Source organism: Anser anser, assembly GCF_964211835.1.
Source record: "Anser anser genome assembly, chromosome: 30".
Lineage (NCBI taxonomy): Eukaryota > Metazoa > Chordata > Aves > Anseriformes > Anatidae > Anser > Anser anser.
In genome coordinates, this window is record NC_139751.1 from 2,936,211 (window position 1) to 2,957,043 (window position 20,833).

The 20,833-nt window shown below is 68.4% G+C and overlaps 3 protein-coding genes and 1 long non-coding RNA gene across 9 annotated transcripts; 2 read left to right on the forward strand and 2 right to left on the reverse strand.

The window, feature by feature from the left end:
• Window positions 1-124: 124 nt before the first annotated feature.
• Window positions 125-11,022, reverse strand: PAN2 (poly(A) specific ribonuclease subunit PAN2). Of its 3 annotated transcripts, none has more exons than XM_083814457.1 (26): window positions 10,906-11,022; window positions 10,058-10,358; window positions 9,365-9,534; window positions 9,153-9,273; window positions 8,992-9,069; window positions 8,575-8,842; window positions 8,053-8,395; window positions 7,443-7,539; window positions 6,676-6,795; window positions 6,394-6,513; window positions 6,194-6,322; window positions 5,845-6,044; window positions 5,422-5,561; window positions 4,983-5,089; window positions 4,375-4,473; window positions 3,806-3,882; window positions 3,147-3,288; window positions 2,724-2,861; window positions 2,002-2,061; window positions 1,794-1,884; window positions 1,559-1,716; window positions 1,297-1,440; window positions 939-1,118; window positions 716-809; window positions 413-610; window positions 125-337 (listed from the first exon to the last, which is right to left on the reverse strand). In XM_083814457.1, the coding sequence occupies exons 2-26, from the start codon at window positions 10,337-10,339 to the stop codon at window positions 300-302; spliced, it is 3,594 nt and encodes a 1,197-aa protein (XP_083670583.1). In that variant the 5' UTR covers window positions 10,340-10,358; window positions 10,906-11,022; the 3' UTR covers window positions 125-299. The 3 variants fall into 3 exon arrangements, with proteins under 3 accessions (XP_083670583.1, XP_083670581.1, XP_083670582.1); XM_083814455.1 differs by having other exon boundaries at window positions 5,422-5,564; XM_083814456.1 differs by lacking the exon at window positions 10,906-11,022 and adding an exon at window positions 10,763-10,890 and having other exon boundaries at window positions 5,422-5,564.
• LOC310888115 lies at window positions 213-7,436 on the forward strand. Its single transcript, XR_014575824.1, has 3 exons — window positions 213-356; window positions 972-1,022; window positions 6,791-7,436. It is a non-coding gene; the product is annotated as an uncharacterized lncRNA (long non-coding RNA).
• An 800-nt stretch (window positions 11,023-11,822) lies between the features above and the next one.
• IL23A (interleukin 23 subunit alpha) lies at window positions 11,823-14,477 on the forward strand. 2 transcript variants are annotated; one of them, XM_083814493.1, is made up of 4 exons: window positions 11,823-12,747; window positions 12,922-13,023; window positions 13,959-14,084; window positions 14,174-14,477. In XM_083814493.1, exons 1-4 carry the CDS (start codon window positions 12,148-12,150, stop codon window positions 14,327-14,329), a joined length of 984 nt encoding a protein of 327 aa, XP_083670619.1. In that variant the 5' UTR covers window positions 11,823-12,147; the 3' UTR covers window positions 14,330-14,477. The 2 variants fall into 2 exon arrangements, with proteins under 2 accessions (XP_083670619.1, XP_083670618.1); XM_083814492.1 differs by having other exon boundaries at window positions 11,852-12,747; window positions 14,171-14,477.
• Window positions 14,478-14,511: 34 nt separating this feature from the next.
• Window positions 14,512-20,710, reverse strand: STAT2 (signal transducer and activator of transcription 2). 3 transcript variants are annotated; one of them, XR_014575818.1, is made up of 23 exons: window positions 20,558-20,710; window positions 19,724-19,855; window positions 19,485-19,635; window positions 19,298-19,396; window positions 19,111-19,203; window positions 18,964-19,042; window positions 18,784-18,869; window positions 18,540-18,688; window positions 18,304-18,462; window positions 18,057-18,230; window positions 17,736-17,829; window positions 17,575-17,631; window positions 17,422-17,505; window positions 17,250-17,351; window positions 16,826-16,961; window positions 16,688-16,737; window positions 16,439-16,527; window positions 16,238-16,374; window positions 15,961-16,149; window positions 15,822-15,879; window positions 15,566-15,722; window positions 14,764-15,509; window positions 14,512-14,692 (listed from the first exon to the last, which is right to left on the reverse strand). XR_014575818.1 is itself a non-coding variant. In XM_083814459.1 (23 exons), the coding sequence occupies exons 2-23, from the start codon at window positions 19,852-19,854 to the stop codon at window positions 14,556-14,558; spliced, it is 3,213 nt and encodes a 1,070-aa protein (XP_083670585.1). In that variant the 5' UTR covers window position 19,855; window positions 20,558-20,710; the 3' UTR covers window positions 14,512-14,555. The 3 variants fall into 3 exon arrangements, 2 of the variants coding, with proteins under 2 accessions (XP_083670585.1, XP_083670586.1); XM_083814459.1 differs by adding an exon at window positions 17,943-17,963 and having other exon boundaries at window positions 14,764-15,722; window positions 18,078-18,230; XM_083814460.1 differs by having other exon boundaries at window positions 14,764-15,722.
• Between the last annotated feature and the right edge of the window lie 123 nt (window positions 20,711-20,833).

Sequence of the window (20,833 nt, forward strand, 5' to 3'; positions counted from 1 at the left end):
GCCGGCCCCGCCCTCTCCCTGTGCTGGCCCCGCCCCTCTCCCGTTGGCCCCGCCCCCTTCACGTTGGAGGCCCCGCCCCCTCCCGGTCCCGGTCCCGGTCCCGCAGCAAGGAGGAGGCGGCGCGGCAGGGGCCGAGGCTGCTTTATGGGGGCGTCCAGGCCAGCGGGCGAGCGGAGCGGGGCCACTGCCCGGGGCTGGCGCTGCCCCCCCTCCCGGGACCGCCGGGCCCCCCCCGGGGCAGCCCCGGTGCTGGTTCGAGTCCCGAGGCGGCGGCGGCGGCGGCGCTGGGGGCGTCCCCGTCACAGCGGCAGCACGGGCGGCGGGTACACGGCGCCGTCTGCCAGAGACAAAGCGGGGTGAGGGGGCGCGGGGCGGGGGCCGGGGGGCGACGGGGGCTCCTGGGGCGCCTTACGCTTGGGGCTGCTCTGGCTGTCGGGCTCGGGCACCTTCCAGTCCAGCTTGCGGCCCTTCTCGTACAGGGCCTTGAGCACCTTGCGGAAGTCGTCGGGCTCGCTGCCGCCCTGGCTCAGCTCCAGGTACTTGCGGTAGAGCTGCAGGGCCGTGCGCGCGTCCTCGATGCTGTCGTGGGTCTCGCCCTGGATCTTCAGGTCTGGGGGGAAAAAAGAGCCCCCACCCCCGGCGTCAGGGGGAACAGAGCTCCCCCCCCCACCACCACCACCACCCCCCTCCTCAAGCTGAGGATGCCGCCACTAACCCAGAAAGTACCAGGCGAGGAAGCGCAGGGAAATCATCCTCTTCCTCGGGATGTGGAACAGGTAGACGGTGTCAATCACCTGGTCCCTGGGCACCTGCAGGGCACAGAGGGGGCTGCTAACAGCTTCACCGCCGGGGGGCGAGCCCCAGGGCTACTGTGGGCCCCCTGGGCCTCCCCGAGCCCCTGGGGCCACGTTCGGGAGGGGGGGGCTCAGCGCTGTCACCATGAGGTTGATGACACGGAAATCTTTCTGCAGCCCGTGGCCCACGAACTTGACGCCCACGTCGATGAGGAAGCGCAGCTTCAGGTAGGTGGACTTGAGGGTGGTGAGGTGCTTAGAGGAGATCTTGGCGTCCAGGTCTCCGGGCTTGATCCCCGAGTACTGGGTCAGGTAATCCACCACCTGCAGAGAAAGGGCCCGTGCTGGGGGGGCTGAGGGCTTCGCCCCCTCCCCGTTTCCCCTGACAGCATCCCAGGGAGGATGCTGACATTATTCCGCCTGCCCCTCCACTGAGTGGCAAAGCAGCCAGGCTGCGATAGCCCTGCAGGGAGCTGTGCAAAGCCAGGCAGCGGCCCCCTACCTGCTCTTGCGTGGAGATATAGTCATCAATGAAGGGGACCCCCTCGTTGGGGCCCTGGCCACGCACGCACGTGATCCTGGCCACCGACATCTGGCTGGGCTTGATGGTGGACTTGGTCCCATCGCTGCGCAGCTCAGCCTCCTCCTGCGGCGGCCGGGAGGAGAGCTCAGAGACCGGCAGCTCCTGCAGTGCCCGTGGGACCAGGCGCACCCCAAGGAGCCGCCCCCCCAGCCCCGTTCCGTGCCGCGGGGAGGGAACCGACCTCGTTCAGCGTGACGAACTCGGCATCCAGCCCCACCAGGTCACCCGCCTGCGGCATCTCGCTCAACATCAGGGGGATGAACGTGGCGTGACACTTGCGCTGCTTGCGAGCCAGCGAGGCCTCCGCCAGCAGCACGCTGGCTTCGATGGGGTTCTTGACTGCAGGAAAAGGGGCAGGGCGATCAGCTGGGAGCCCGTGTCACTGGCCACACGGCCGCTTCCACCCAGACACTCACTGACGAGGTTGTACTTGGCATTGAGGTTCCTCCGGGCGTAGTACAGGATCGCCGGCACCTTCCAGCTCATGTCGAACTGCACCGCCTCGCACTGTGGGGAGGGGGGGGCCAGTGCAGCATCCTGCTCCCACATCCAGCAGGAAACCCCCCCCGGCACCGCAGCTCGACGCGAGGCCGGGGCAGACCCCGCTGCACCCCAGGCACTCACCTTATCCACGGGCTCGATGAGGAAGTCGTTGAAGAGATACCACTGCTGGTGTGTGACTCCCTGGCAAGAGAGGCACAGACGCTGCATCAGGGACCCCCCCTGCAGGCGAAGGCAATGACTCCTCTACCTCTTTACTGGGGAAAGAGGGGTGTGACACCACCATGTGGGAACTCCCGCCCTTCCTGAGACACTGCGGGGAAACCCCTGCTGGCCTGGGTGGTGACGAGCCCGTACTCGAAGCTCTCGGGCTTGGACGGGCACTCCGTGGAGATGCAACAGATAACAGCGAGGGATGAAGTCTTGACATACTCTGGGAACTCCTGGTTTGAGCATCTCCACCAAATTAAAGAACTGCCCCGACCAGCCCCCTTTCCTCTGGCGGATGAGGTCACAGCCCTTTTACCTGGAACCACAAGGGCAGGCTGGCAACGTGCCTGTGGCTGAGGAGGAACTCGCCCAAGCAAGGGTGGGAAGAGCACTTCTTCAGCCCTCTCATCCCCATAAGGTGCCTGAGAAGCGCTTGCCTGTTGAAGGCTGCCTGACACACTCAATAAATTGCACTCAACGCTTTTCTAAGAGACCTAGGAACGGGTCAGTTAAACTACCCGCCCCCTAAGCGAGCTCTGGGCAAGAACTCCTGGGCAAGGCAGGGTGCCCACGGAGCAGGGCTGCTCCCACAGCAGCTGCGGGCCGGAGGGCACCGGTCCCGCAGGGCTCCTCACCTCCTTCCGCTGGTGGTAGGTCTCTCCCACCTTGATGTGCCCCACCAGGCTGCCCCCTGTGCGGGAGTCCAGGATGTGGACAACGGTGGCCATGAGGTCGTAGACGTACACTGACTCGGGGTCATCGGACGGGCTGAGCTGCAGGAGGAACCAGCCCCGAGGGAAATGCCCGATCTGCCCTCCAGGCAGCTCCCAGACCTCCAGCCCAAACCCCCGCGCTCAGACGTGCAGAATTTTCCAGGCTGGCCACGTGTGAGCCACCGACAGCTCACCCGGGGTGTCTCCAAGTCAGCCCCTTTAGCTCTCGCCCCTTTATCTCTCGCCCACACACGCCCGGCAGAAAACGGTTCTGAAGCAGTTCTGCTCCCGCAGCCCCACGTGCGCACGACCACGCAGCCCCAGCAGGATCTTGTCAGCCTTTACCTCATCGCTTTCACTCCAGTTGCAGACGTCTAGCTCCTTGTTCTTGGTCAGGCTCATCTTGATGGCGTGGGGGATCCAAATGTTCTTCAGTTCCTCCACAGAAGGATATGAATGCCCCGTGTCGGGGTTTCCCAGTTCCTTCCTGCAAGGAGAATCGCGGAAGGCAGAGCAGGAGGGAGTCACGAGATGCCGTGTGGGCCAGAATCTCTGGGGCAGGATCCGCGCCACCCAAGCCGCCCATCAGCCAGCCTGTTCCTAAACCTTCCAAGGGACAGAGAGGGAGAGCCAGAGCTGCGCCACAGCTCCCAGCTGCCTAGAGCAGGGCCTTGGGAAAGGCGGACAACTACGTCAGCCAAAAAAGGGCCAACGCATGGTGCTGGGGCTTTTGTCAGTCCAAAAAGGGATGGGGAACAAGGGCCGAGGGCTCACGAGGGTATCTGAACGCCGTGCTGCGCAGAGCACCCGTGCAGGATAGGTCTCAGAGCAGCAGTGAGACTGTTCCAGTTTAGGGCCCACAAGAACTACACATGGGTAGATTATCAAATTCTCATTAGGAAATTTATCAAATTCTCATTATGAAATGAGAAACGGCCTTGAGCTCTCCAAGGCCGGGAGGAGCAATGCTCAGCTAGAGCTGCCGCCCCACAACAGCCACCTACCACTCTCCAAGAGAGATTTCTTTGCCTTTGGTGATCTCAAAGCCTCCTCTCCTCATCACGGCTCTCTGAAACGCATACTGGCAACGAAACACAGGGAAGTGTCAGCATGGAATGACAGGCTGGGCTCGGGAACACGTGGGTGACAGCCAGACCAGCAGCAGGGAAAAGACAGGGGCTGTAAAGTCAGCGACAGGGAAAAAGACAGCAAGGGAAACCCAGCTGTCCACCAGCTCTGCTGGGCCCGTGCTCCGGGAAGCAGGCACCGCCTCGTTGCTCCTAGGTCCTAGGGGGCTGGGGGAATGAAAGTGTGATTCTACTGGAGTCCTGTCAGCTCTGCCACGGCAGGAGATCTTGTCTTTTCCAGCTCCAAAAGCACAGCTCGCGCTGCAAGCATGACCAAACACCAGCATGTCCTCTGCAGATAAAGTACGGTGCTGCTTGGGTGGAGAGCAAGAGACTGTTAGAGACAGCGAGATCACAGGGGAAACACCTCCGCAGAACTGGACACACAGCGAACCCTGTGCGGCAGGGAGAACAAGCCTGCTTCTGCCCCAAAGTGTCTCCCCCACCTCAGCCTGCGTCTTCCAGAAATCTGCTTCCTTGGAGCTGTTCACCTCACAGTTAATGACCAGGACGTCTGGCAGGCAGCGGATATTCCGGGTCTGAACCTGCAGAGAGAGCGGGAGATGGAAGCAGGGCAGCACTGAGAGCCCCGGAGAGGCTCACAGCAGGATTTGGGACAGCCTAATCCTCTTCCCTCCTCCTCGCTTTTGCCTACAGCACCGCCTCCCCGCTGCCCGGCAGGGCTCCTGGCGGTCAAGTAAGGGAAACCGAGGCAGGGAGCAGGCTCCCGCATCCCCAGAGGCTGCGTCACAACAGGTGCGCTTGGCTCCTGGGGGTTTCCCCCTGCCCCGGGGGTTTCAGCTGGGATCTGCATGACCCACAAGCCATGTTCCAGCGCCGCACAGCCCCAGCAGCCCAGGGAATACCCCGCACCACGCCGGCTTGCGGGCCAGGCTAGGAACGGAATCTCCTGCATCCGCTCAGGAGGTTCCCCACTGACTAATGGAGAAACTGCCCCCAGCTCCGCCCGTGGCATGGGGCACTCACACCCCTCTCCCACACCCCCTCGCAGCTCACGGAACGCCACGCGCTCGCGCTCCGCTCCCAGGCTCACCGTGGGCTGGTACTTCTCACAGTTCTCACACCAGGCCTGCGTGTTCTGCTCCAAGCAGATGCTTCGCTTTAAAATTTGGGCAAACTCGTAATCTTTGACTGGCTTTTCTGAAGGGAGAAAGGAGAATAACGTCACCTTCCAACACACAAATCTTTACCAATATAGCTCAGCCAAACCTCTGGGGTTTTCCTCATAACCACCAGGGAGAAGGTCAACCCCCAAATCTGCCTTTCTGTAGCCAAAAGCTCGGCCTCGGCTGCCGGGCCTCCCACAGGCCAGACAACTGCAGGAGGTCATCACTGCAGGTGTCCCTCACCTGGAAAAATCACATCTCACCCACGCAGATAACGAGCCCTGCTCGGCTGCCCTGCCCCAGGGGAAAGGCAGCAGCGCGCCAGCTGCCAAGCCCTGCCCTGCCCTGCCCTGCCCTGCCCGTTACCGGTGCTCTCAGGGTAGGAGAGGGTGAAGAGCAGCGTGGAGGACACGCGGACGGTTTCCTTGCCGCAGCGACACATGCTGCAGTTCTCCATCTCGCAGCTGAACAGCTGCCCGATAACCGAGTCCCCCGAGGACCCAAAGCTGCTGGAAAAAAAAGAAAAAAAATTATCTGGGTTAGCAGGATCCCGGCGATCCCTGCAGAGCAGGGCTGGGCGGTACGGGGGGCTGACCACTGGGGACCCACACAGCCCTGACTGCACGGGGCCTAGGAGGGACAGGGTTCGGATCCTGCTGTAGCCCACGGATCTGTGTGCTCCCTTGTGGCACCCGGAGCAGGTGTAGGTGGCAAAAAAGCTCGTTCCCGAGGGACGGACGGAGCCACTGAGAGCCAGACCCCCTCCCCACCCCCAGGCCAGGCAGTTACCTGCTGCCAGCCCCCCGATACGCCTGCGGTCCCTCCTGCTCCTGGGTTTCCTGGTGCAGCTGAGTGAGGATAAAACGGTTCCAGCTCTGAATCAGCCGCCCCAGGTTCACCTTCCCTGTGGCTTCATCCGAGTCGGCCAGGATCAGCCCCAGCGCTGAAGCCTCTGGGATCGTGCGGAAAGCCCGCAGAAAGTTGCTTCCCTGGGGATGGGGCAAGAGCGGCATGTCACAGAGGTCAAATGACAGGAGTTTCCATGCCGTCTGATGCCATCTCCTGGGAACCCAGCACCACCCTGCTCCTCTGTGCTCTCTCCCTGCTGCTTCACAGCACGCCTGGGCTAGCCACTGACCTGGCAGGGGTCTCCCCGGGACAGGTCCAGCATGTGGAAGAGCAAGCCCAGCTCGCAGCCCAGGCAGAACTCCTTCTGGCACAGGTGGTTCTGGACCAGGCAGCGGACCGGCTCCAAGAAATACAGCACCTGGCAGAGACAGGGCTGTCAGGAGCGGTCCCGGGGCTGCGGCAGCCTGGGCGGGGCTGGGCATCTCCCACCTGGATCATGCAGTTGCAGTAGGCGTTGGGGATATGTGGCTCCAGGCCTGCAAACAGCGTCTTGTTGTAATGCTTGAAATCGAAATCTTCCAGCCCCAGCTTGGAGTATTTGATTGTGACCTGAGGAGAGATGCAAGGCGCTGAACGAACGCCCTCCCGTGGCACAGGACACCTGCGAAATGTCTGCGTCTCCCCACGCTGGTGCTTGGGCCCACGCAGGTTCTTGGCCAGGCCCCTCTCCCCCGTGGCCCTGGGAGGCTCCCCGTGGCCCTGGGAGGCTACCTTCCTGTACTTCTTGGCCACCATGTAGAGGTGCGGCTCCTCTTCCCGCCCAATCGGGGACTCGGGCACTTGGCTGAAGCTGTCGAACTCGTTGTCTGCCTCTTTTAACCGGTAGGGGATCTGCGAGGGGGAAGAGAAGGAAGCGCAGCTGAATCCTGAGGTGAAGCACCGCGTACTGACACGAGCGACTCCTGGGCTTTCCTGCCTCCCCGAATGAGCAAAGGAATAAACCAGAAGGGAGTGGGGCCCTCCCTTAACCTGCACGAGGCCTCCACACCTTCCTTGTTACTAGGGACTTATCACTGTGGGAAACTACAGCAGCGCTGCGGGCAAGGGCAAAACACAGCAGTGTTTTCCCAAGGACGAGGGACGTGCCCTAAACCTCCGGACCGGACAGCTCAAACCCTTCCTACCGCAGGGCGAGTTAGCGAGGGAGACGGGCCTCTGGCCCGACGGGGGGACTCCGGTCCTTCCGAGGACCGGTTCACCCTCTAACGCTGCGGAAGGAGAGCTGTTGAACCCAGACCACGCGTCTGCCTCCTGTGACACCCCAAGCCAGAGAACTGCACCTCTCACAGCCCTGTCCCGAGCCCTGCAGAAAGTTCCGAGGCCATTCGGCGCGAGCAGGAGCCCCGTCCCTCCCCGGACCGCACCACGAGGGTGCAAGTCCCAGAGGCAGCAAACCTCTGCCCCGACCGCAGGGCAGAACCCCCCACGTCCTGCGCAGATGGCCCTGGGACCCTCAGCACCCTCCTGAGAGCAGGTACCTGGTTGCGGAGCTTGGTCCTCGGGTTCGGGGCGTAGCCAATGAACCCCACCTTCTTCATGGTACGCAGAATCTCAGGGTCTACTGGAGGGGCTCGCCTACAAAACACGCTGGCACTCAGCGGCTGCTCCATTTGGCAGCGTCACTTCACAGGAACCTTGCTGGACGCGCTCAGGGACCCACCGGCGGGACCCAATGGTTCCTCCCCCTCGGTCATTGCCCCAGAACCTCAGGGTTCACTTTCTGCCACTACAAAATACTTGGGCTCCATCACCGAAGCGCTGAGCACAAGTGTTTAGGACAGGGCTCGGGCAGAGAGAAAAGAAAAGTGCTTCCACACGTGCAGGAGGAGGCCAGGGCCTAACCAGGATATCCCCCCCCCCAGGACCGTGAAGGTTTCATCACTCCCCGCTCTCTTCGGACCTGCCCATGGGTTTTGCTGTGCGAGGGGGAACTCATCTCGTGTTTTGCCAGCCACGAGACGGGGAGCAGAGCCCACCTCCTGCCCCCGCAGGGCACCCAGCTGCCCCCAGCCCCAGGCGGGAGAGGATCCCCCGCTGGGACCAGCTTTCCCGCTCTGTTTTTTTTACTGGGAGAGGCCGGCAGATTACCGGGGTGCCGGGGCCGAGTTGGCAGCGGGCCAGTCCGAGAGCAGCGTCTCGCTGGTCAGCGGCACGGGGATGAGCGAGAGCGGCACGAGGTCCTGGTTCCAGTCCAAGTGGGGCAGCGTGTCCACCATGCAGGGCAGGGCAAAGTCGGTCTCCCGGGAGTAGGCGTTGAAGGTGACCTCCGGGGAGTCGGCCCAGAGGTGGACGCAGCCCTCCGAGTCGCCGAACGCCAGGGCCTGCTTGCTGGCCGAGACGTCGAAGGTCATGATGAGGGGCCCCACGGTGTTCACGTGGAAGATGTCGGCCGGGTTGGCGAGGCCGGTGGGCTCGCAGAACTGGCACTGACCTGCGCGAGAGGGAAGCGCGGAGCGAGGTGGCATCGGGGAGCAGGACGCCGTGACCCCAGCACGCCTCTCGCTTACGGGAGCGTCTGCCTGGGCTCAGATCGCTCCCCCCAGCTCCGTCCCGCGGGGGTTTGATGCTGGGAAGGGGCAGAGAGCGGGTGAGGGACGCAGCTTCGCCCACCTGTCTGGGAGATGATGGCCAGGCGGGAGGTGTAGGTGGGGATGAAGCGGAGGAAGAAGGGGTCGATGTGGACCTGCAGCGGGGTGGTGGCCCGCATCATGCGCAGGTCGTACACCTTCAGGAAGCGGTCGCAGGCCAGGCCGTTCATTCGGCTGGAGAAGCCGCAGGTCACCAGCAGGTTCCCGTGGACGTCGAAATCGGACAAGCTGCCTGAGTAGGCATCAAATTCGTGTTCCACCACAAACGTGCGCAGATCCCGCAAGGAGACCTGGGAGGGCAGGAGAGGTGCTGGGCGTACAGCTGCCGGCCACCTGGGAGCCCTCTGAGCTCTGGGAAAAACCAGAGACCGAATCCAGGGCACCCCAGGGGGAACCCGAGCGTCAGCGGGGCTGCCAGGCAGGACGGGGATGGTGTTACCTTCCCCGAGGTGTGCCCGCAGAAAAAAAAGCGGTTTGATTGCCTCATGATGGTGATGCCGGGCACCTCCACGGTGTACTAGGGGGGACACAGAACAGGGGGGTGAGCGGGGCTGAGCATCGGGACAGAGCACCCGCAGGACGCCGTGCCCCACGCCGCACCTTCTGCGTCTCCTGGACGGTGTTGAGGTCTATCTCTACCACGTGGTTCTGCAGCCCGCCAACGAGCAGAGTGCTGCTGTCCGTGAGCAGGAGGCTGTGCATGTCCTCGGAGTCATCCATGCTGCAGAGGGGGAGAGGGGACAGAAGCTGGGACCTTTTCTAGCGAGCCGGGACTGTCCCCTCGCTCCCAGCTGCCAGGGCAAAGCACTCACAGGTAGTCAAAAATGATGAGGCCCCCCCGTGACATGTACTTCAGGTTGGTTTTGGTCAGGAAAAGGACGCCATTCTCCAGGCTCTGGATCTGCCGGATGTCGTCACTGCTGTTCACTTGGAAGGAGGAGTATCGCTCCAGCGTCGGGCCGAAGAACGAGGTGGCATGGCCCTAAAAGCAGCCCGGGACAGGCTCATCGAGACCCGCCCCAGCTTTGCCTGGACGCAACACAGGCAAACACCCCTCTGCACCAGTCGGGCCGAGGCAGGCTGAAGCCTGAAGGACTCCCTGCCTCTCTGTGTCCCCAGAACTACGGAAAATTGTTCAGACTTTTCCTTCGTAGGCAGACGTGGGTAAAGAACCAAAAAGCTCCACCGTCCCAAGAGGTCAGGGCAGTGAAGCTACTTGGGAAACACCTGCAGGCAATTTGGTAGACAAATCAGCCCGAGTGTTTCCCGTGTTCCAGGACGCATCAGCCACTTCCAGCCACAAACCCTCTGCATCTGCGCAGCACGCCTCCCAGTTTCCAAGCCGACCTTTCCAGCTATGACTCAACCCAGCACCAAACCGCTCTCTGCTTGCGACCAGCTTGTTGGAGCGTTCGGGTCTCAGGCTGCGACACCCGCAGAGGCGCCCGTGCTGCTGGCAGGCCCCTTCCACGCCTCGCTCCCCGCAGCAGCCCCGAGGCACCTACCCCGTGGTTCCCAACCCACAGCATCTCTTCGTGCAGGTCAAAATGGGAGACGGAGACGGGGACGCCCACTTCGGAGACGGCGGTGTGCAGCTCGCTGTACATGCCCTCCACGATGTGCACCGAGTCCGGCACCGCGATGCCCTCTAAGGGCACCCCCTCGGCATCCAGCTCCACGTTCTGCAGCAAGCTGGGGTTCAGGTGGGGGTCCAGGACGGGGTCGAGCGCCGGGTGGAGAGCGGGAGCATACTCAGCGAGGGAGGGGTCGAGACCTTCAAAATTCATGGTGAAAACCGGCGGCTCCCTGCGAAGCAGAAAAGGAACTAAGTGGGTCAGCCAGAAACACCGAGCGCCCCGGTTCCTAGAAACGGCTGCACAGGCACGGTGACTCCGGCCGATGGAAAAGGCGGCCGGAATCCCCGGGGAGCGCAAGGTGCACCTCTCCCAGACGGGGCCACGGGCGGCACCGAGCCCACGCACGCAGCCGCCCCCGTGAAGTCCCCTCCCGGGACACACTCAGAGCCCCGTCACGGCCGGGGGACGGGGCCGCGGCGCCCCGGGCCCGCCGACATCAGCCCCGGTGCCCCGGCAGCCCCCGCGGGGAGCTGGGCCCCGGCTCCGAGCATCTCCCGGCTCCGGCTGCCCCCCCCCCCCGGTGCTGCCGCCCCCCCCGTGCGGCCCCCGCCGCCCTCCCGGCCCCGCGCCTGCCTCCGATCGCCGCCGGGCGGCTCCGGTGCGGCGCGGCGGGCCCAGGCCCGGCCTCCCCGGGCTCTCCGCCTCGGGAGCCGCTCCCCACCACCCCCCCGCGCCCGGGGGACACAGCGGCCGTTCCCGAGCCCGCCCGCCGTTACCGAACGGCCCCCGGCGGAGCCCCGCCGGGCCGCCGCCGCCCCTCCCGCCGTCGCTATGGCAACCGCGCCCCCCGCTCTCCCGCCCGGAAGCCGCCCCGCCCCCGTGCGGCAGGCGAGCCAATGGCAGCGCGGAGCGGCGGGCGGTGACCAATCAGCGCCAGCGGGAGGCGGGACGAGGCGGGCGGCCCGCCGGACGGCGCGGCGGAGGGGACAGAAAGCTGCGGGCGGACGCGGCCCCGACGGCGCCGGGCCCTCACCCGCCCCGTCCCGCCCCCGCGCCAGGCCGGGCCTCGGCGGGGGGCTCGGGGTCCCCACGGGGCCCTGCGGACCCCCACCGGACCCCCACGGGACCCCCCACGCAGCCCTGGCCCGCACGACGGCCTCCCGCAGGGTCCCGCAGTGTCCCACGGGGCTCCGCAGTGTCCCACGGGGTCCCCCGGTGTCACACACCGATCCCTGCCATCCCACGGGGGTCCCACGCCCCCCCCCCCCCGGCCCAGCACAGCATCCCCCCGCTGCCCCCAGCCCGTGCCACAGCCGCCGCCCTCCCACCCCCCCTCCTCCGTCCCCCCGCCGTCCCGGAGCCCCGCGGCCGGGCTGGGGGCTCCGGGGGGGGGGGGGGCCGCGGAGGGGTCGGGCACCCGCCGAGTCCCGGGGCCGGTCCGCGGCGGGGGCGAGGGCCGGGGGCGCCGCTCCCGGGGAAGGCCGGGGGCAGCCCCGCCGGGCAGGGACCGGGAAGCGCCGGAGCCGCCCCGTCGGGGCCGCCGCGATTGCGGAGCCGCGGGCAGCACGGCCCCGCCCGTCGGGGCCGGGGCTACCGGGGGTGCGGGGGGGGCCAGGGCGGGGGTCCCCGGGGGCCACCGGGGGCCGGGGCGGCCCCGCCGGGGCACAGCAGAGCCGGGGCCGTCCCTGCAGATTCCCCGGGCGATCGGAGGGCACCGGGCGGGGCCGGTGGTGCCGGGGAACCGGGTGGGGGGACCTGGGGGGCACCGGGTGAACGCCGGGGGGCACCGGGAGGGCCACCGAGGGCCACCGGGTGAACACTGGGGCGACACCGTGAGCCACCGGGTGAACACCGTGGGGACATCAGGGGACACCGGGGGACACCGGGTGAACACCGTGGGGATACCGGGGGATACTGGAGGACACCGGGAGCCACCGGGTGAACACCGTGGGGACACCGGGGGATAATGGAGGACACCGGGAGCCACCGGGTGAACACCGTGGGGACACCGGGGGATAATGGAGGACACCGGGAGCCACCGGGTGAACACCGTGGGGACACCGGGGCTCCGCTCCGTGCTGCACCCCGCCCGTCCCGTCCCGTCCCGTCCCAGGCGGGGACCGCAGGTGAGCCCGGGCCGGGAGCAGAGCGGGGCCCCGGGGTGCCCGGTGCCGCCGGGCGCGGAGCCACCAGGAACTGCCCCGGGTTTTCCTGCCCGTCCCGTCCCAGCGCGGGGCCGGGGCCGGGCGCGGCGGGGCGCAGCTCGGGGACCCCGGCCCGGTATCGGTTCTGCTTTCGGGGGAGGCGGCGATTTCGCAGTAACGGGGGGCGGGTGCCACCTGCCCCGGGGATTCCCCACCTGCCGCCGCCGCCCCATAAGAGCCCGGTGGCGGCTCCGGTGGCGGCACCGTCTCGCCATGGCCCCGCTCCGCCGCCTCTGCCTCTGCCTCCCGGCGCTGCTGCTGCTGCTGCTGCTGCCGGCGCCGCCGGTCGCCGCGGCCCCGGCCCCGGTCCCGGTCCCGGTCCCGGTCCCGGGCACCGACTGGGCCGCCTGCAAGAACCTCTCCCGGGAGCTGTCGCGGCTGCTGGGGACGCTGAAGGAGCCGCACTCGGAGCTGGTGAGCGGCGGGGCTCCGCCGGGGCGGGGGGACCGGAGGAACCGGGGGGGGTGCCGGGGGATGCTCGAGGAACGGGGGGCCTGGAGGACACCCGGGGAAGTGGCGGGGGGGGGGGGCAGGCTGCTCCGGGAGGGGTCGGGGGGCACGGAGCCCCTGCTGACGCCCCTCTGCCAGAACCGGGTGCAGATCGCTGTGGAGGACCCCGAGGGGGATTGTGCCACCCGCATCCGCTGCAGCGACGCCTGCGACCCCTCGGCGCTGGACACGAACAACACGGTACCGGGATGGGGGGGGCAGGGGGCTCGGGGCGGGGGGGGGGGGCTGGGAGGGCGGCGGGGGACCCTGAGGGGGCTCACGGGGCGTCCCTGGGGGTGGCCGGGCCAATGGCTCATCCCCAATGGGGCACGGGGATGCTCTGAGGATGTGCCTCAGGGTGCCTGGGGGTCCTAGGGGTAGTGGGGAGGTGTCCGGGGGTCCTCGGGGTGATGCGGAGGTGCCTGGGGGTCCTGGGGTGTTGCAGAGGTGCTGGGAGGTCCTGGGGTGGTGGGGAGGTGCCTGGGGGTCCTGGGGTGTTGCAGAGGTGCTGGGAGGTCCTGGGGTGGTGGGGAGGTGCCTGGGGGTCCTGGGGTGTTGCAGAGGTGCTGGGAGGTCCTGGGGTGGTGGGGAGGCGCCTGGGGGTCCTAGAGGTGTTGCAGAGGTGCCTGGGGGTCCTGGGGTGGTGGGGAGGTGCTTGGGAGGTGCTAGGGGTGGTGGGGAGGTGCCTGGGGGTCCTACGGGTGTTGCAGAGGTGCCTGGGGGTCCTGGGGTGTTGCAGAGGTGCTTGGGGGGTGCTAGGGGTGGTGGGGAGGTGCCTGGGGGTCCCAGGGATGGTGGGGAGGTGTCTGGGGGTCCTAGCGGTAGTGGGGAGATGCCTGGGGGACTCAGGGATGCTGGGGGTCCCCGAGGTGGCCAGGGGATGTGCCCAGGGGACCCAGGGGTGCTGGGGATGTGCCTGGGGATGCCAGGGGCGCCAGAGATGTGCCCAGGGGTCACCAACGTGCCTGGGGATCTTGAGGGGAAGGAATGTGCCTGGGGGGGGAGTCTCGGGGTTGCTGGGGGTCTTGAGGGTTCCCAGGAGATGTGGTGGGAGGTCTCAGGGTGCCCAGGGGTGCCCAGGATGTTCCCCAGGGGTCCCGGACCTCTGGCCTCACCCCCACCTCCTTCTCCCGCAGCGCTGCCTGCGACGGATCCTGCAGGGGCTGCAGCACTACCGGGACCTGCTGGGCTCCGAGATCTTCAGCGCCCACCGCCTGCCGCAGCTGGAGGCCACGCTGGACCGGCTGCTGGGGGTCGTGCAGGTGAGCGATGCAGCGCTGCCCCTGCCCTGCGCCTGGGACAGCGGCAACCCCAGGCCCTGGGCCCGCTGACCCCCTTCTCCCCCCAGCAGGCACCCGGCCGCCCCTGCCAGGCTCCCCTGGGCCCCACCACCCCAACCTGGGCCGAGTCGCTGCTGCCGCAGCTGCGGCACCAAGCGCTCGAGCAGCTCCAGTCCTTCACCGCCGTCATGAGACGCGTCTTCACCTACAGCGCCAGGCCCCACTGACGCCGCCCGCCGTGGGCTCCCCATTATTTATTCCCCCTCCTCCCTGAGGGGCTATTTATGAGCCGTGCTCCCTATTTATCTGGGGTATTTATGGGTTTCTAATAAAGGGCTGAACGATGAGGAGCTGCTGTCTGCTGCGGGGCTGAACCCAGGGCTGCCCCACGAAGCACCAGGGGCAGCTGGGGGGGAAAAGGGTTTATTTACAGGGGGAGCTGGGGGGGGCAAGTCACTGGAAATCACTGGCATCGATGTGGAGCGGGGGAAAGTCGGCGTCCACGGCGAAGAGGGAGCTGGTGGCAGGCAGGGCTGTGTCCTCGGGCTGTGGCAGGAAGGGGTCGCGGGGGTCCAGGAGCGCAGCACTGCCTGCGGGACGCAGGGGGGTCAATGCTGCGGGACCCCCATGGCCCCCAGCTCCCCCAGCCCCAGGCACTCACCCGCCAACCTGCCGTCCATCTGCCCCAGCCCGCTGTCCATGTTGGGCATCAGCTCCGCTGCCTCCAGCGTCTCCAGTGTCCCCGTGCCCAGCTCCAGGTCTTGCTCCAGGAACTGCAGCAGCTCCTGCATGTCCTGGCCCTGAAGCATCGGCCCCAGGTCCCCCAGCCCCGCTGGCAGCAGCCCCTGATCATCTGCGACTGGCAGTGGCTCTGCAGCGCCAGGGCCCGGCTGCAGCAGCCCCTGGTCCCCAGCTCCCACTTGTTGCAGCATCCCCGTGGTTCTGGGCGCTGACTGCAGCGTCCCCACCGCCCCGGGCAGCACCTGCAGCGTCCCCAGGTCCCCTGCTCCCACCTGTAGCATCCCCTGGCCCTCGGGGATGAGCTGCAACAGCATCTGTGGCTCCAAGGCCCCGGCTGCCACTTGCTGCGTCCCTCGGTCCCCAGCACCCCCTTGCTGCAGCATCCCTGTACCCCCGGGCAGCACCTGCAGCGTCCCCAAGCTCCCTGGCCCCACCTGCAGCGTCCCCTGGCCCTCAGGGATGAGCTGCAGCACCAGCTGCGGCTCCCGTGCCCCGGTCCCTGCCTGCAGCATCTCCAAGCCCCCTGGGCTCACTTGCACCAGCGGTGGTGTCTCTGGGCCCCGGGACCCTGGGTGCAGCATCCCTGGTCCCTGGTGTTGCGCCCCCGGGCTCCCGGCCACCACCTGCAGCACCCCTGGGCTCACGGGCTGCAGCGTTCCTGGTCCCCTGGGGTGCTGGGTCCCTGGGCTCCTGGCCACCACCTGCAGTGTCCCTGGGCTCACGGGCTGCAGTGTCCCTGGGCTCCCGGCCACCACCGTCCCCGTCCCCGGGCTGGTGGGCTGCAGTGATCCCAACCCGCTGGGCTGCAGCTGCAGCGTCTCCAGGTTTTCTGTGGCAACTACCAACTCCTCTTCTGTCTGCCATGACTCGTTGGCCTGCCTGCAGGGAGAGAGGGCAGGTCCGGGTCAAGGTCAGGGTTGGGGTCCAGCGATGAGAGGGGTTTCCCCCTCCGGGGACTTCGCCGTCCCCCTGCCTCACCTGGAGGACACGCGGATGAGGCGCTGGTTCAGGTATTCCTTCTTCTCCGTCAGGCTCCCTGGGGGCAGAGAGGAGAGTTTGGAGGGGGCGGCGGGCGCTCCGTCTGCACCGCGCCGAGCCGCGCCGCGCCGTGCCGCACCCTCCTGCCGCTGGCTGTAGTAGGGACTGAAGGCTTCGTCGCGGGGGGTGTCGGGGTAGAGGAACAGGAGCGGGTTCTCGGGGATGTTCTCCTCGGCCAGCAGCTGGTAGTCGCGGATGATGTCGGGCAGCGCCAGGGAAGCCAGCTCGACGGTGGTGTAGGGAACCACGGCCCGGAAGGCAGGGCGCCCTGCGGGACGGGGCGCCGGGGGTCAGCGGAGGGGAGGCCTGAGGCCGGGGTGAGGGGCTTGCGCTGGAGGGGGGGGGGGCACGCTCACCGCTCTCGGGATGCTCCACCCAGGTGAAGGTGACCCCCCCCAGGACGCTCTCGCTGAAGCGAATCAGGAACGTCCCCGTCCGCTTCCCCTTCAGCAGCTTCTTCTCTTGCTTGCGGCTCACGAAGCCCAGGATGAGGCTGGGGGAGGCGCCGTCAGCCACTGCGGCCCCCAGCCCCCCCGGCCCCCCAGCCCCAGCCCTACCCGTCCTTCCAGAGCTTCTTGAGGTGCTCCTGGAGCAGGCCCAGGATCCCGTCCAGCCAGGCCCAGAAGGAGAAGCCGGCGGCGCCGTCCTGTGGGAGCGGGTGCATGAGGGGGGGCACGCAGGACCGGGGGGCGCGCAGGACCAGGGGGTGCAGGACCGGGGGGTGCAGGACCGGGGGGTGCAGGACCAGGGGGTGCAGGACCGGGGGGTGCAGGACCGGGGGGTGCACAGGACCAGGCGCTGCTCACCTTGGAGAACTTGGACCAGGACAGGACGCTCTCCGGAGACGGCTTCGAGCCTTGGGGAGGTGAGAGTGGGATGAGGCGGGGGGCACAGCTCCAGCCCGGGTGCTCAGCAGGGCTGGGGGGGCTGACGCCCGACCTTACCGAGGAGCTTCTCGGCCAGCATGTGGAGATGCTCCCGGCTCAGGCCCCGCTCGGCCACGCTCTCGAACTGCCAGCTCAGCACCTCGGCCAGCCGGGGCCAGGGCGCTGGGGGCGGCGTGGCAAAGAACTGCTGGTCCTGCAGGGATGGGGGATGAGGGACACGGGGCAGGGACCAGGCTGAGGATGGGGCAGGGGCAGGGGACAGATACAGGAATAGGGCATGGGGTGGGACCGGGACCAGAACCAGGGCCAGGTCAGACAGGGCCTGGGAACAGGAGCCCAGGACAGGACACGGGGACAGAGAGTGGGCCTGGAGCAGAGACAGGACACCGGGACACCGGGGTACAGGGAGATGGGGCTTGGAGGGAGACACGGGGCTGGAGGCAGTGGGGAGACAGCGTGGGGCCGCACGGGTCCCGCTTGCCTTGGGGTTGGGGCTGAGCATGTTGAACCAAAGGATGGAGGCCCAGGCGCTGGAGAGCTGGTGGTTGCTGTTGGAGATGATGACGAAGGGCAGGGTGGAGGTCTGTGGGGGGAGCAGGAGGTCAGGCCGGGTGGTTCCTGGCCCCCCAGCCCCCCTAGACCCCTGCCCTCACCTCCAGCTGCATCTCCAGCCCGCAGTACGCGTACGCCAGCGTGAAGGTGATGAGATGCAGCTCCTCCGTCACGGCCAGGGGACCCTGCGCGGACGGGGCACCGTGAGCCGCCGGCCACCCCGTGCCCCCGCTGCCCCGTAACCCCGTACCCACCTCATTGGGGCCTTTGCTGCCCTTGCCCGACCCGCTGATCTTCTGCTCCTTCAGCGTCTGTGGGGCAAGAGAGGGTCAGCACGGGGCCTGGGGCAGGGGCTCGGGCCGGGGTCCTCTCCCGCTGCCCAGCCCCATGGGGACCCAGGTGCCGGGGCCCGTACAAGGTACTGGAAGTCGCAGATCAGCCCCTCCCGGGGGCTGTCCCCGGCCAGGAGGGTTTTGCTGCTTGAAGTCAGGATGTTGAACTTGCGAAACCTGGGGGGTGGAGAGAGGCCATGGGGGGGGGGGCGCTGCCGGGACCCCTGGGGAAGCTGGGACCCCTGGGTGGGCACCAGCCCTGCCCACCACAGCTGGCGCTCGGCTCTCACCCTCGTGTCTTCGGAGGGTCCCTGCAAGAGACAACGCAGAGTCAGCGGGGTTGGGACCCGGGCCCACCCGGTGGGGCAGGGGGACCGGGGACTGCCCCGGGCCGCATGGGAGACCTCAGCCCGGCGGGTGCCGACCTGTCGATGTGGATCGCGGCCTCCATGCGGTGGTTGCGGTCGTGCAGGCGGACCAGCAGGCGGGCGCGGGTGCAGAACTTGCTGGCCGTGCGCAGCACCAGCGGCCGCTTGGGCGTGTTGGGCATGCTGGGCTGCTGCTCCACCACGAAGGCGCTGGGGGCACGGGAAGGAGGCGGTCAGAGCAGCCCCCGGCCCCGGTCCCGGCCCCCAACCCCGCTGCCCCCACCTCTGCAGCAGGCAGGTGAGCTGCTCCCGCAGCCGCGTCTCCAGGAGGGGCGTCTCTGCCTGCAGCGGGTCCCGCTCGTAGGTCACCTTCTGCTGCAGCTCCCCCAGCGCCCGCAGCAGCTGCAGCAGCTGGAAGAGCCCGTCGCCCAGCGCCGTGAACCTGCGGGTGCCCCCCGGGAGTCAGCGGGGTCCGGCTGCCCCCCGCTCAGCCCCCCCCCCCCCCCGGCCCGTCACTACCAGGCCTCCAGCTGGTGCAGGCGGGTGTCCACGGGGGCCCCCAGGCAGCTGCGCTGCTGCCGCTCCTGCCAGGCCTTCAGCTCCTGCTGCAGGAAGTCCCGCAGGGTCTCGCTGCGCCCCAGGAGCTGCTGCATCTGCGCCACCACCTCCTGCAGGGGGACACGTGCCCTGAGCGGGGGCACGGAGCGGCTGCGCACCCCCCCCCCCACCCCAGGCCCCGGGTCCAGCCCCAGCCCCCTCTCACCCGCCGCTGCCGGTCCAGGTTCTGCAGCTTGGCCTGGAGGGATTGGACCTGCCGGGTGTACTCGGGGTCCTTAGTCTGGTCCTGGCCTGCAGGCAGTGGGGTGGGAGGGTTGGGGGGGGGGGCGCAGGGCAGCGCTGGCAACGTCCCCCCCCTCCCAGGACGGGCAGGATCGGGCCCTACCTGGCAGGTAGTGCACCTTGTAGCAGAAGTCAAAGGCATCCTGCAGGTCCTCCAGGTGCCGGAAGGCGCGCTCGGCCTCCTGGGGACAGGGGGTGTGAGGGTCCGGGCAGCCCCCGCAGGGCTGGGGGGGCCGGGGGGGGGCGTTACCTGCAGGGCTGTGTGGAACTCAGCCAGGCGCCGCTGGATCTCCTGCTCCCGGTCACTCTTCGGGGGTGTGCTGGGCGCCGGGGCGGCCTCCCCCTGCGGAGGTACCGGGGGGGCGTTGGGCACCATTTGGCTCGGCCCTGCTGCCCGGGGGGGGCCCTGCCGCCCGGGGGGGGGGGACCCAGCCTACCTGCCCCCCCGCCTGCCCCAGGCGCAGGATCCGCCGCTCCTCCTGCAGCAGGTTGGCCACCAGGTTGGCGAAGCTCTCCGGGTACTCCTCAAAAGCAGCCTGCGGGGAACGGGGCGGGGGGGTCAGCGGGCACGGAGCCCCAACCCCGCCCGCCCCCCCCCCCACCCCCCCAAGCCCCGCCGCCCACCTGGAGGTCCCGGCGCGCCTTGCGCAGGTTGTGCTTCAGCATGAAGTCCTCGTCGCCCAGCCCCAGGCTGCCCAGGCGCTCGTCCAGCAGCGCCAGCAAGGAGTGGAAAAGCATCCGGGCGTGGGACGAGAGCGGCTCCGTCGCCTGCAGCCTGCGGGCACCGCAGCTCAGCGCCCGCCCGGCCCGGCCGCGCGCCCCCAGCCCCAATTCCCCCTCCCTCCGTGCCCCCCCCCCCGTACCAGTCCTGGTCCTCGATCCAGGCGGCCAGGCACTGCCGCACCGCCATGGGCAGCGCGGCGGCGGCGTACAGCTGGTGCACCTGCTCCAGGTGGGTGTTGGCCAGGTTCTGCACCTCCTGCCACTGCGCCATGCTGCGGGGAGGGGGCGTCAGGGAGCGGGGGGCGCCGGGGTGTCGGGGGGGGGGGGTGGGTGGGAGGGTGTCAGGGCAGCCCCACGGACCCCCCGACGGCAGCAGGGCCAGGCGGGGGCTGAATTGGTGAACTCATCGCCCGCACCCCCCGCACTCCCCCTCCCCCTGGGACACTTCCCCCCCCCAGCAGAACCCCCCAGGCCCCTTCCCCAGGCGGCTCCTCGCAGCCCCCCCCAGCAGCAGCCCCGTGGGGACCTGCTCCCTAAAATGGGGCGCCCACCAGTGACCCCCACCCCGGGGCCCCTCCTGAGCCCCCCGAGCACGCCCGGAGCCCCCCCACAGGGGACAGCCTGCAGGGAACACCCCCCGATCGGGACCCCCACCCACAGGGGACACCCCCCCCATGGGGTCACTCCCTGATCGGGACCCCCCCCCAGCAGGGGACACCCTCCCATCGGGAACCCCCCCTGCAGGGGACACCCCCCATGGGAACAACCCCCGATCGGACCCCCCCGCCGCTTCGGGACCCCCCCGCCGCTTCGGGACCCCCCCCCCTCAGAATACACCCCCCGATCGGGACCCCCCCGCAGGTGACACTCCCCGACCGGGACCCCCCCCCCGGAAGGGGACACACCCCCCCACGGGGTCACCCCCCGACCGGGACCCCCCCCCCCCCCGCCCCGCCGGGCCCCCCCGCGCCCACCTGAGCGCTCTCCGCGGCTCCCGGGGCAGGAAGGCGCGCCCAGGCCACGCCCCTTCCCCGCTCCGCGCCGCGATTGGCGGAGCGCGGCGGCGCGGCCACGCCCCCCTCCCGGCCGGCCGAACGCGGGTTCCTGCGGGGCGGCCGGCTTCCCCGAAATGACGTCAGAGGGCGGGGCCACGAGGGGGGCGGGATCAGCCGGGGCGGGTCCGAATGGGCGGAGCCTGGGGGCGTGGCCACGGCGTGGGCGTGGCCACGGCGTGGGCGTGGCCACGGCGT

Bases quoted from the DNA above. Each gene is read 5' to 3' on its own strand.
- PAN2 (XM_083814455.1), bottom strand. From the start codon at position 10,339: ATGAATTTTGAAGGTCTCGACCCCTCCCTCGCTGAGTATGCTCCCGCT. The intron at 6,796-7,442 runs GTACCTGCTCTC...TCCCCCTCGCAG, and splicing joins GGACCAAGCTCCGCAACCAG to ATCCCCTACCGGTTAAAAGA. The intron at 338-412 runs GTAAGGCGCCCC...TGTCTCTGGCAG, and splicing joins CAGCCAGAGCAGCCCCAAGC to ACGGCGCCGTGTACCCGCCG.
- IL23A (XM_083814492.1), top strand. From the start codon at position 12,148: ATGGAGGACACCGGGAGCCACCGGGTGAACACCGTGGGGACACCGGGG. The intron at 12,748-12,921 runs GTGAGCGGCGGG...CCCCTCTGCCAG, and splicing joins AGGAGCCGCACTCGGAGCTG to AACCGGGTGCAGATCGCTGT. The intron at 13,024-13,958 runs GTACCGGGATGG...CTTCTCCCGCAG, and splicing joins CGCTGGACACGAACAACACG to CGCTGCCTGCGACGGATCCT.
- STAT2 (XM_083814459.1), bottom strand. From the start codon at position 19,854: ATGGCGCAGTGGCAGGAGGTGCAGAACCTGGCCAACACCCACCTGGAG. The intron at 16,528-16,687 runs GTGAGCAGCGCC...CCGCTCCCACAG, and splicing joins CCTGGTCCAAGTTCTCCAAG to GACGGCGCCGCCGGCTTCTC. The intron at 14,693-14,763 runs GTGAGTGCCTGG...TGCGTCCCGCAG, and splicing joins GATGGACGGCAGGTTGGCGG to GCAGTGCTGCGCTCCTGGAC.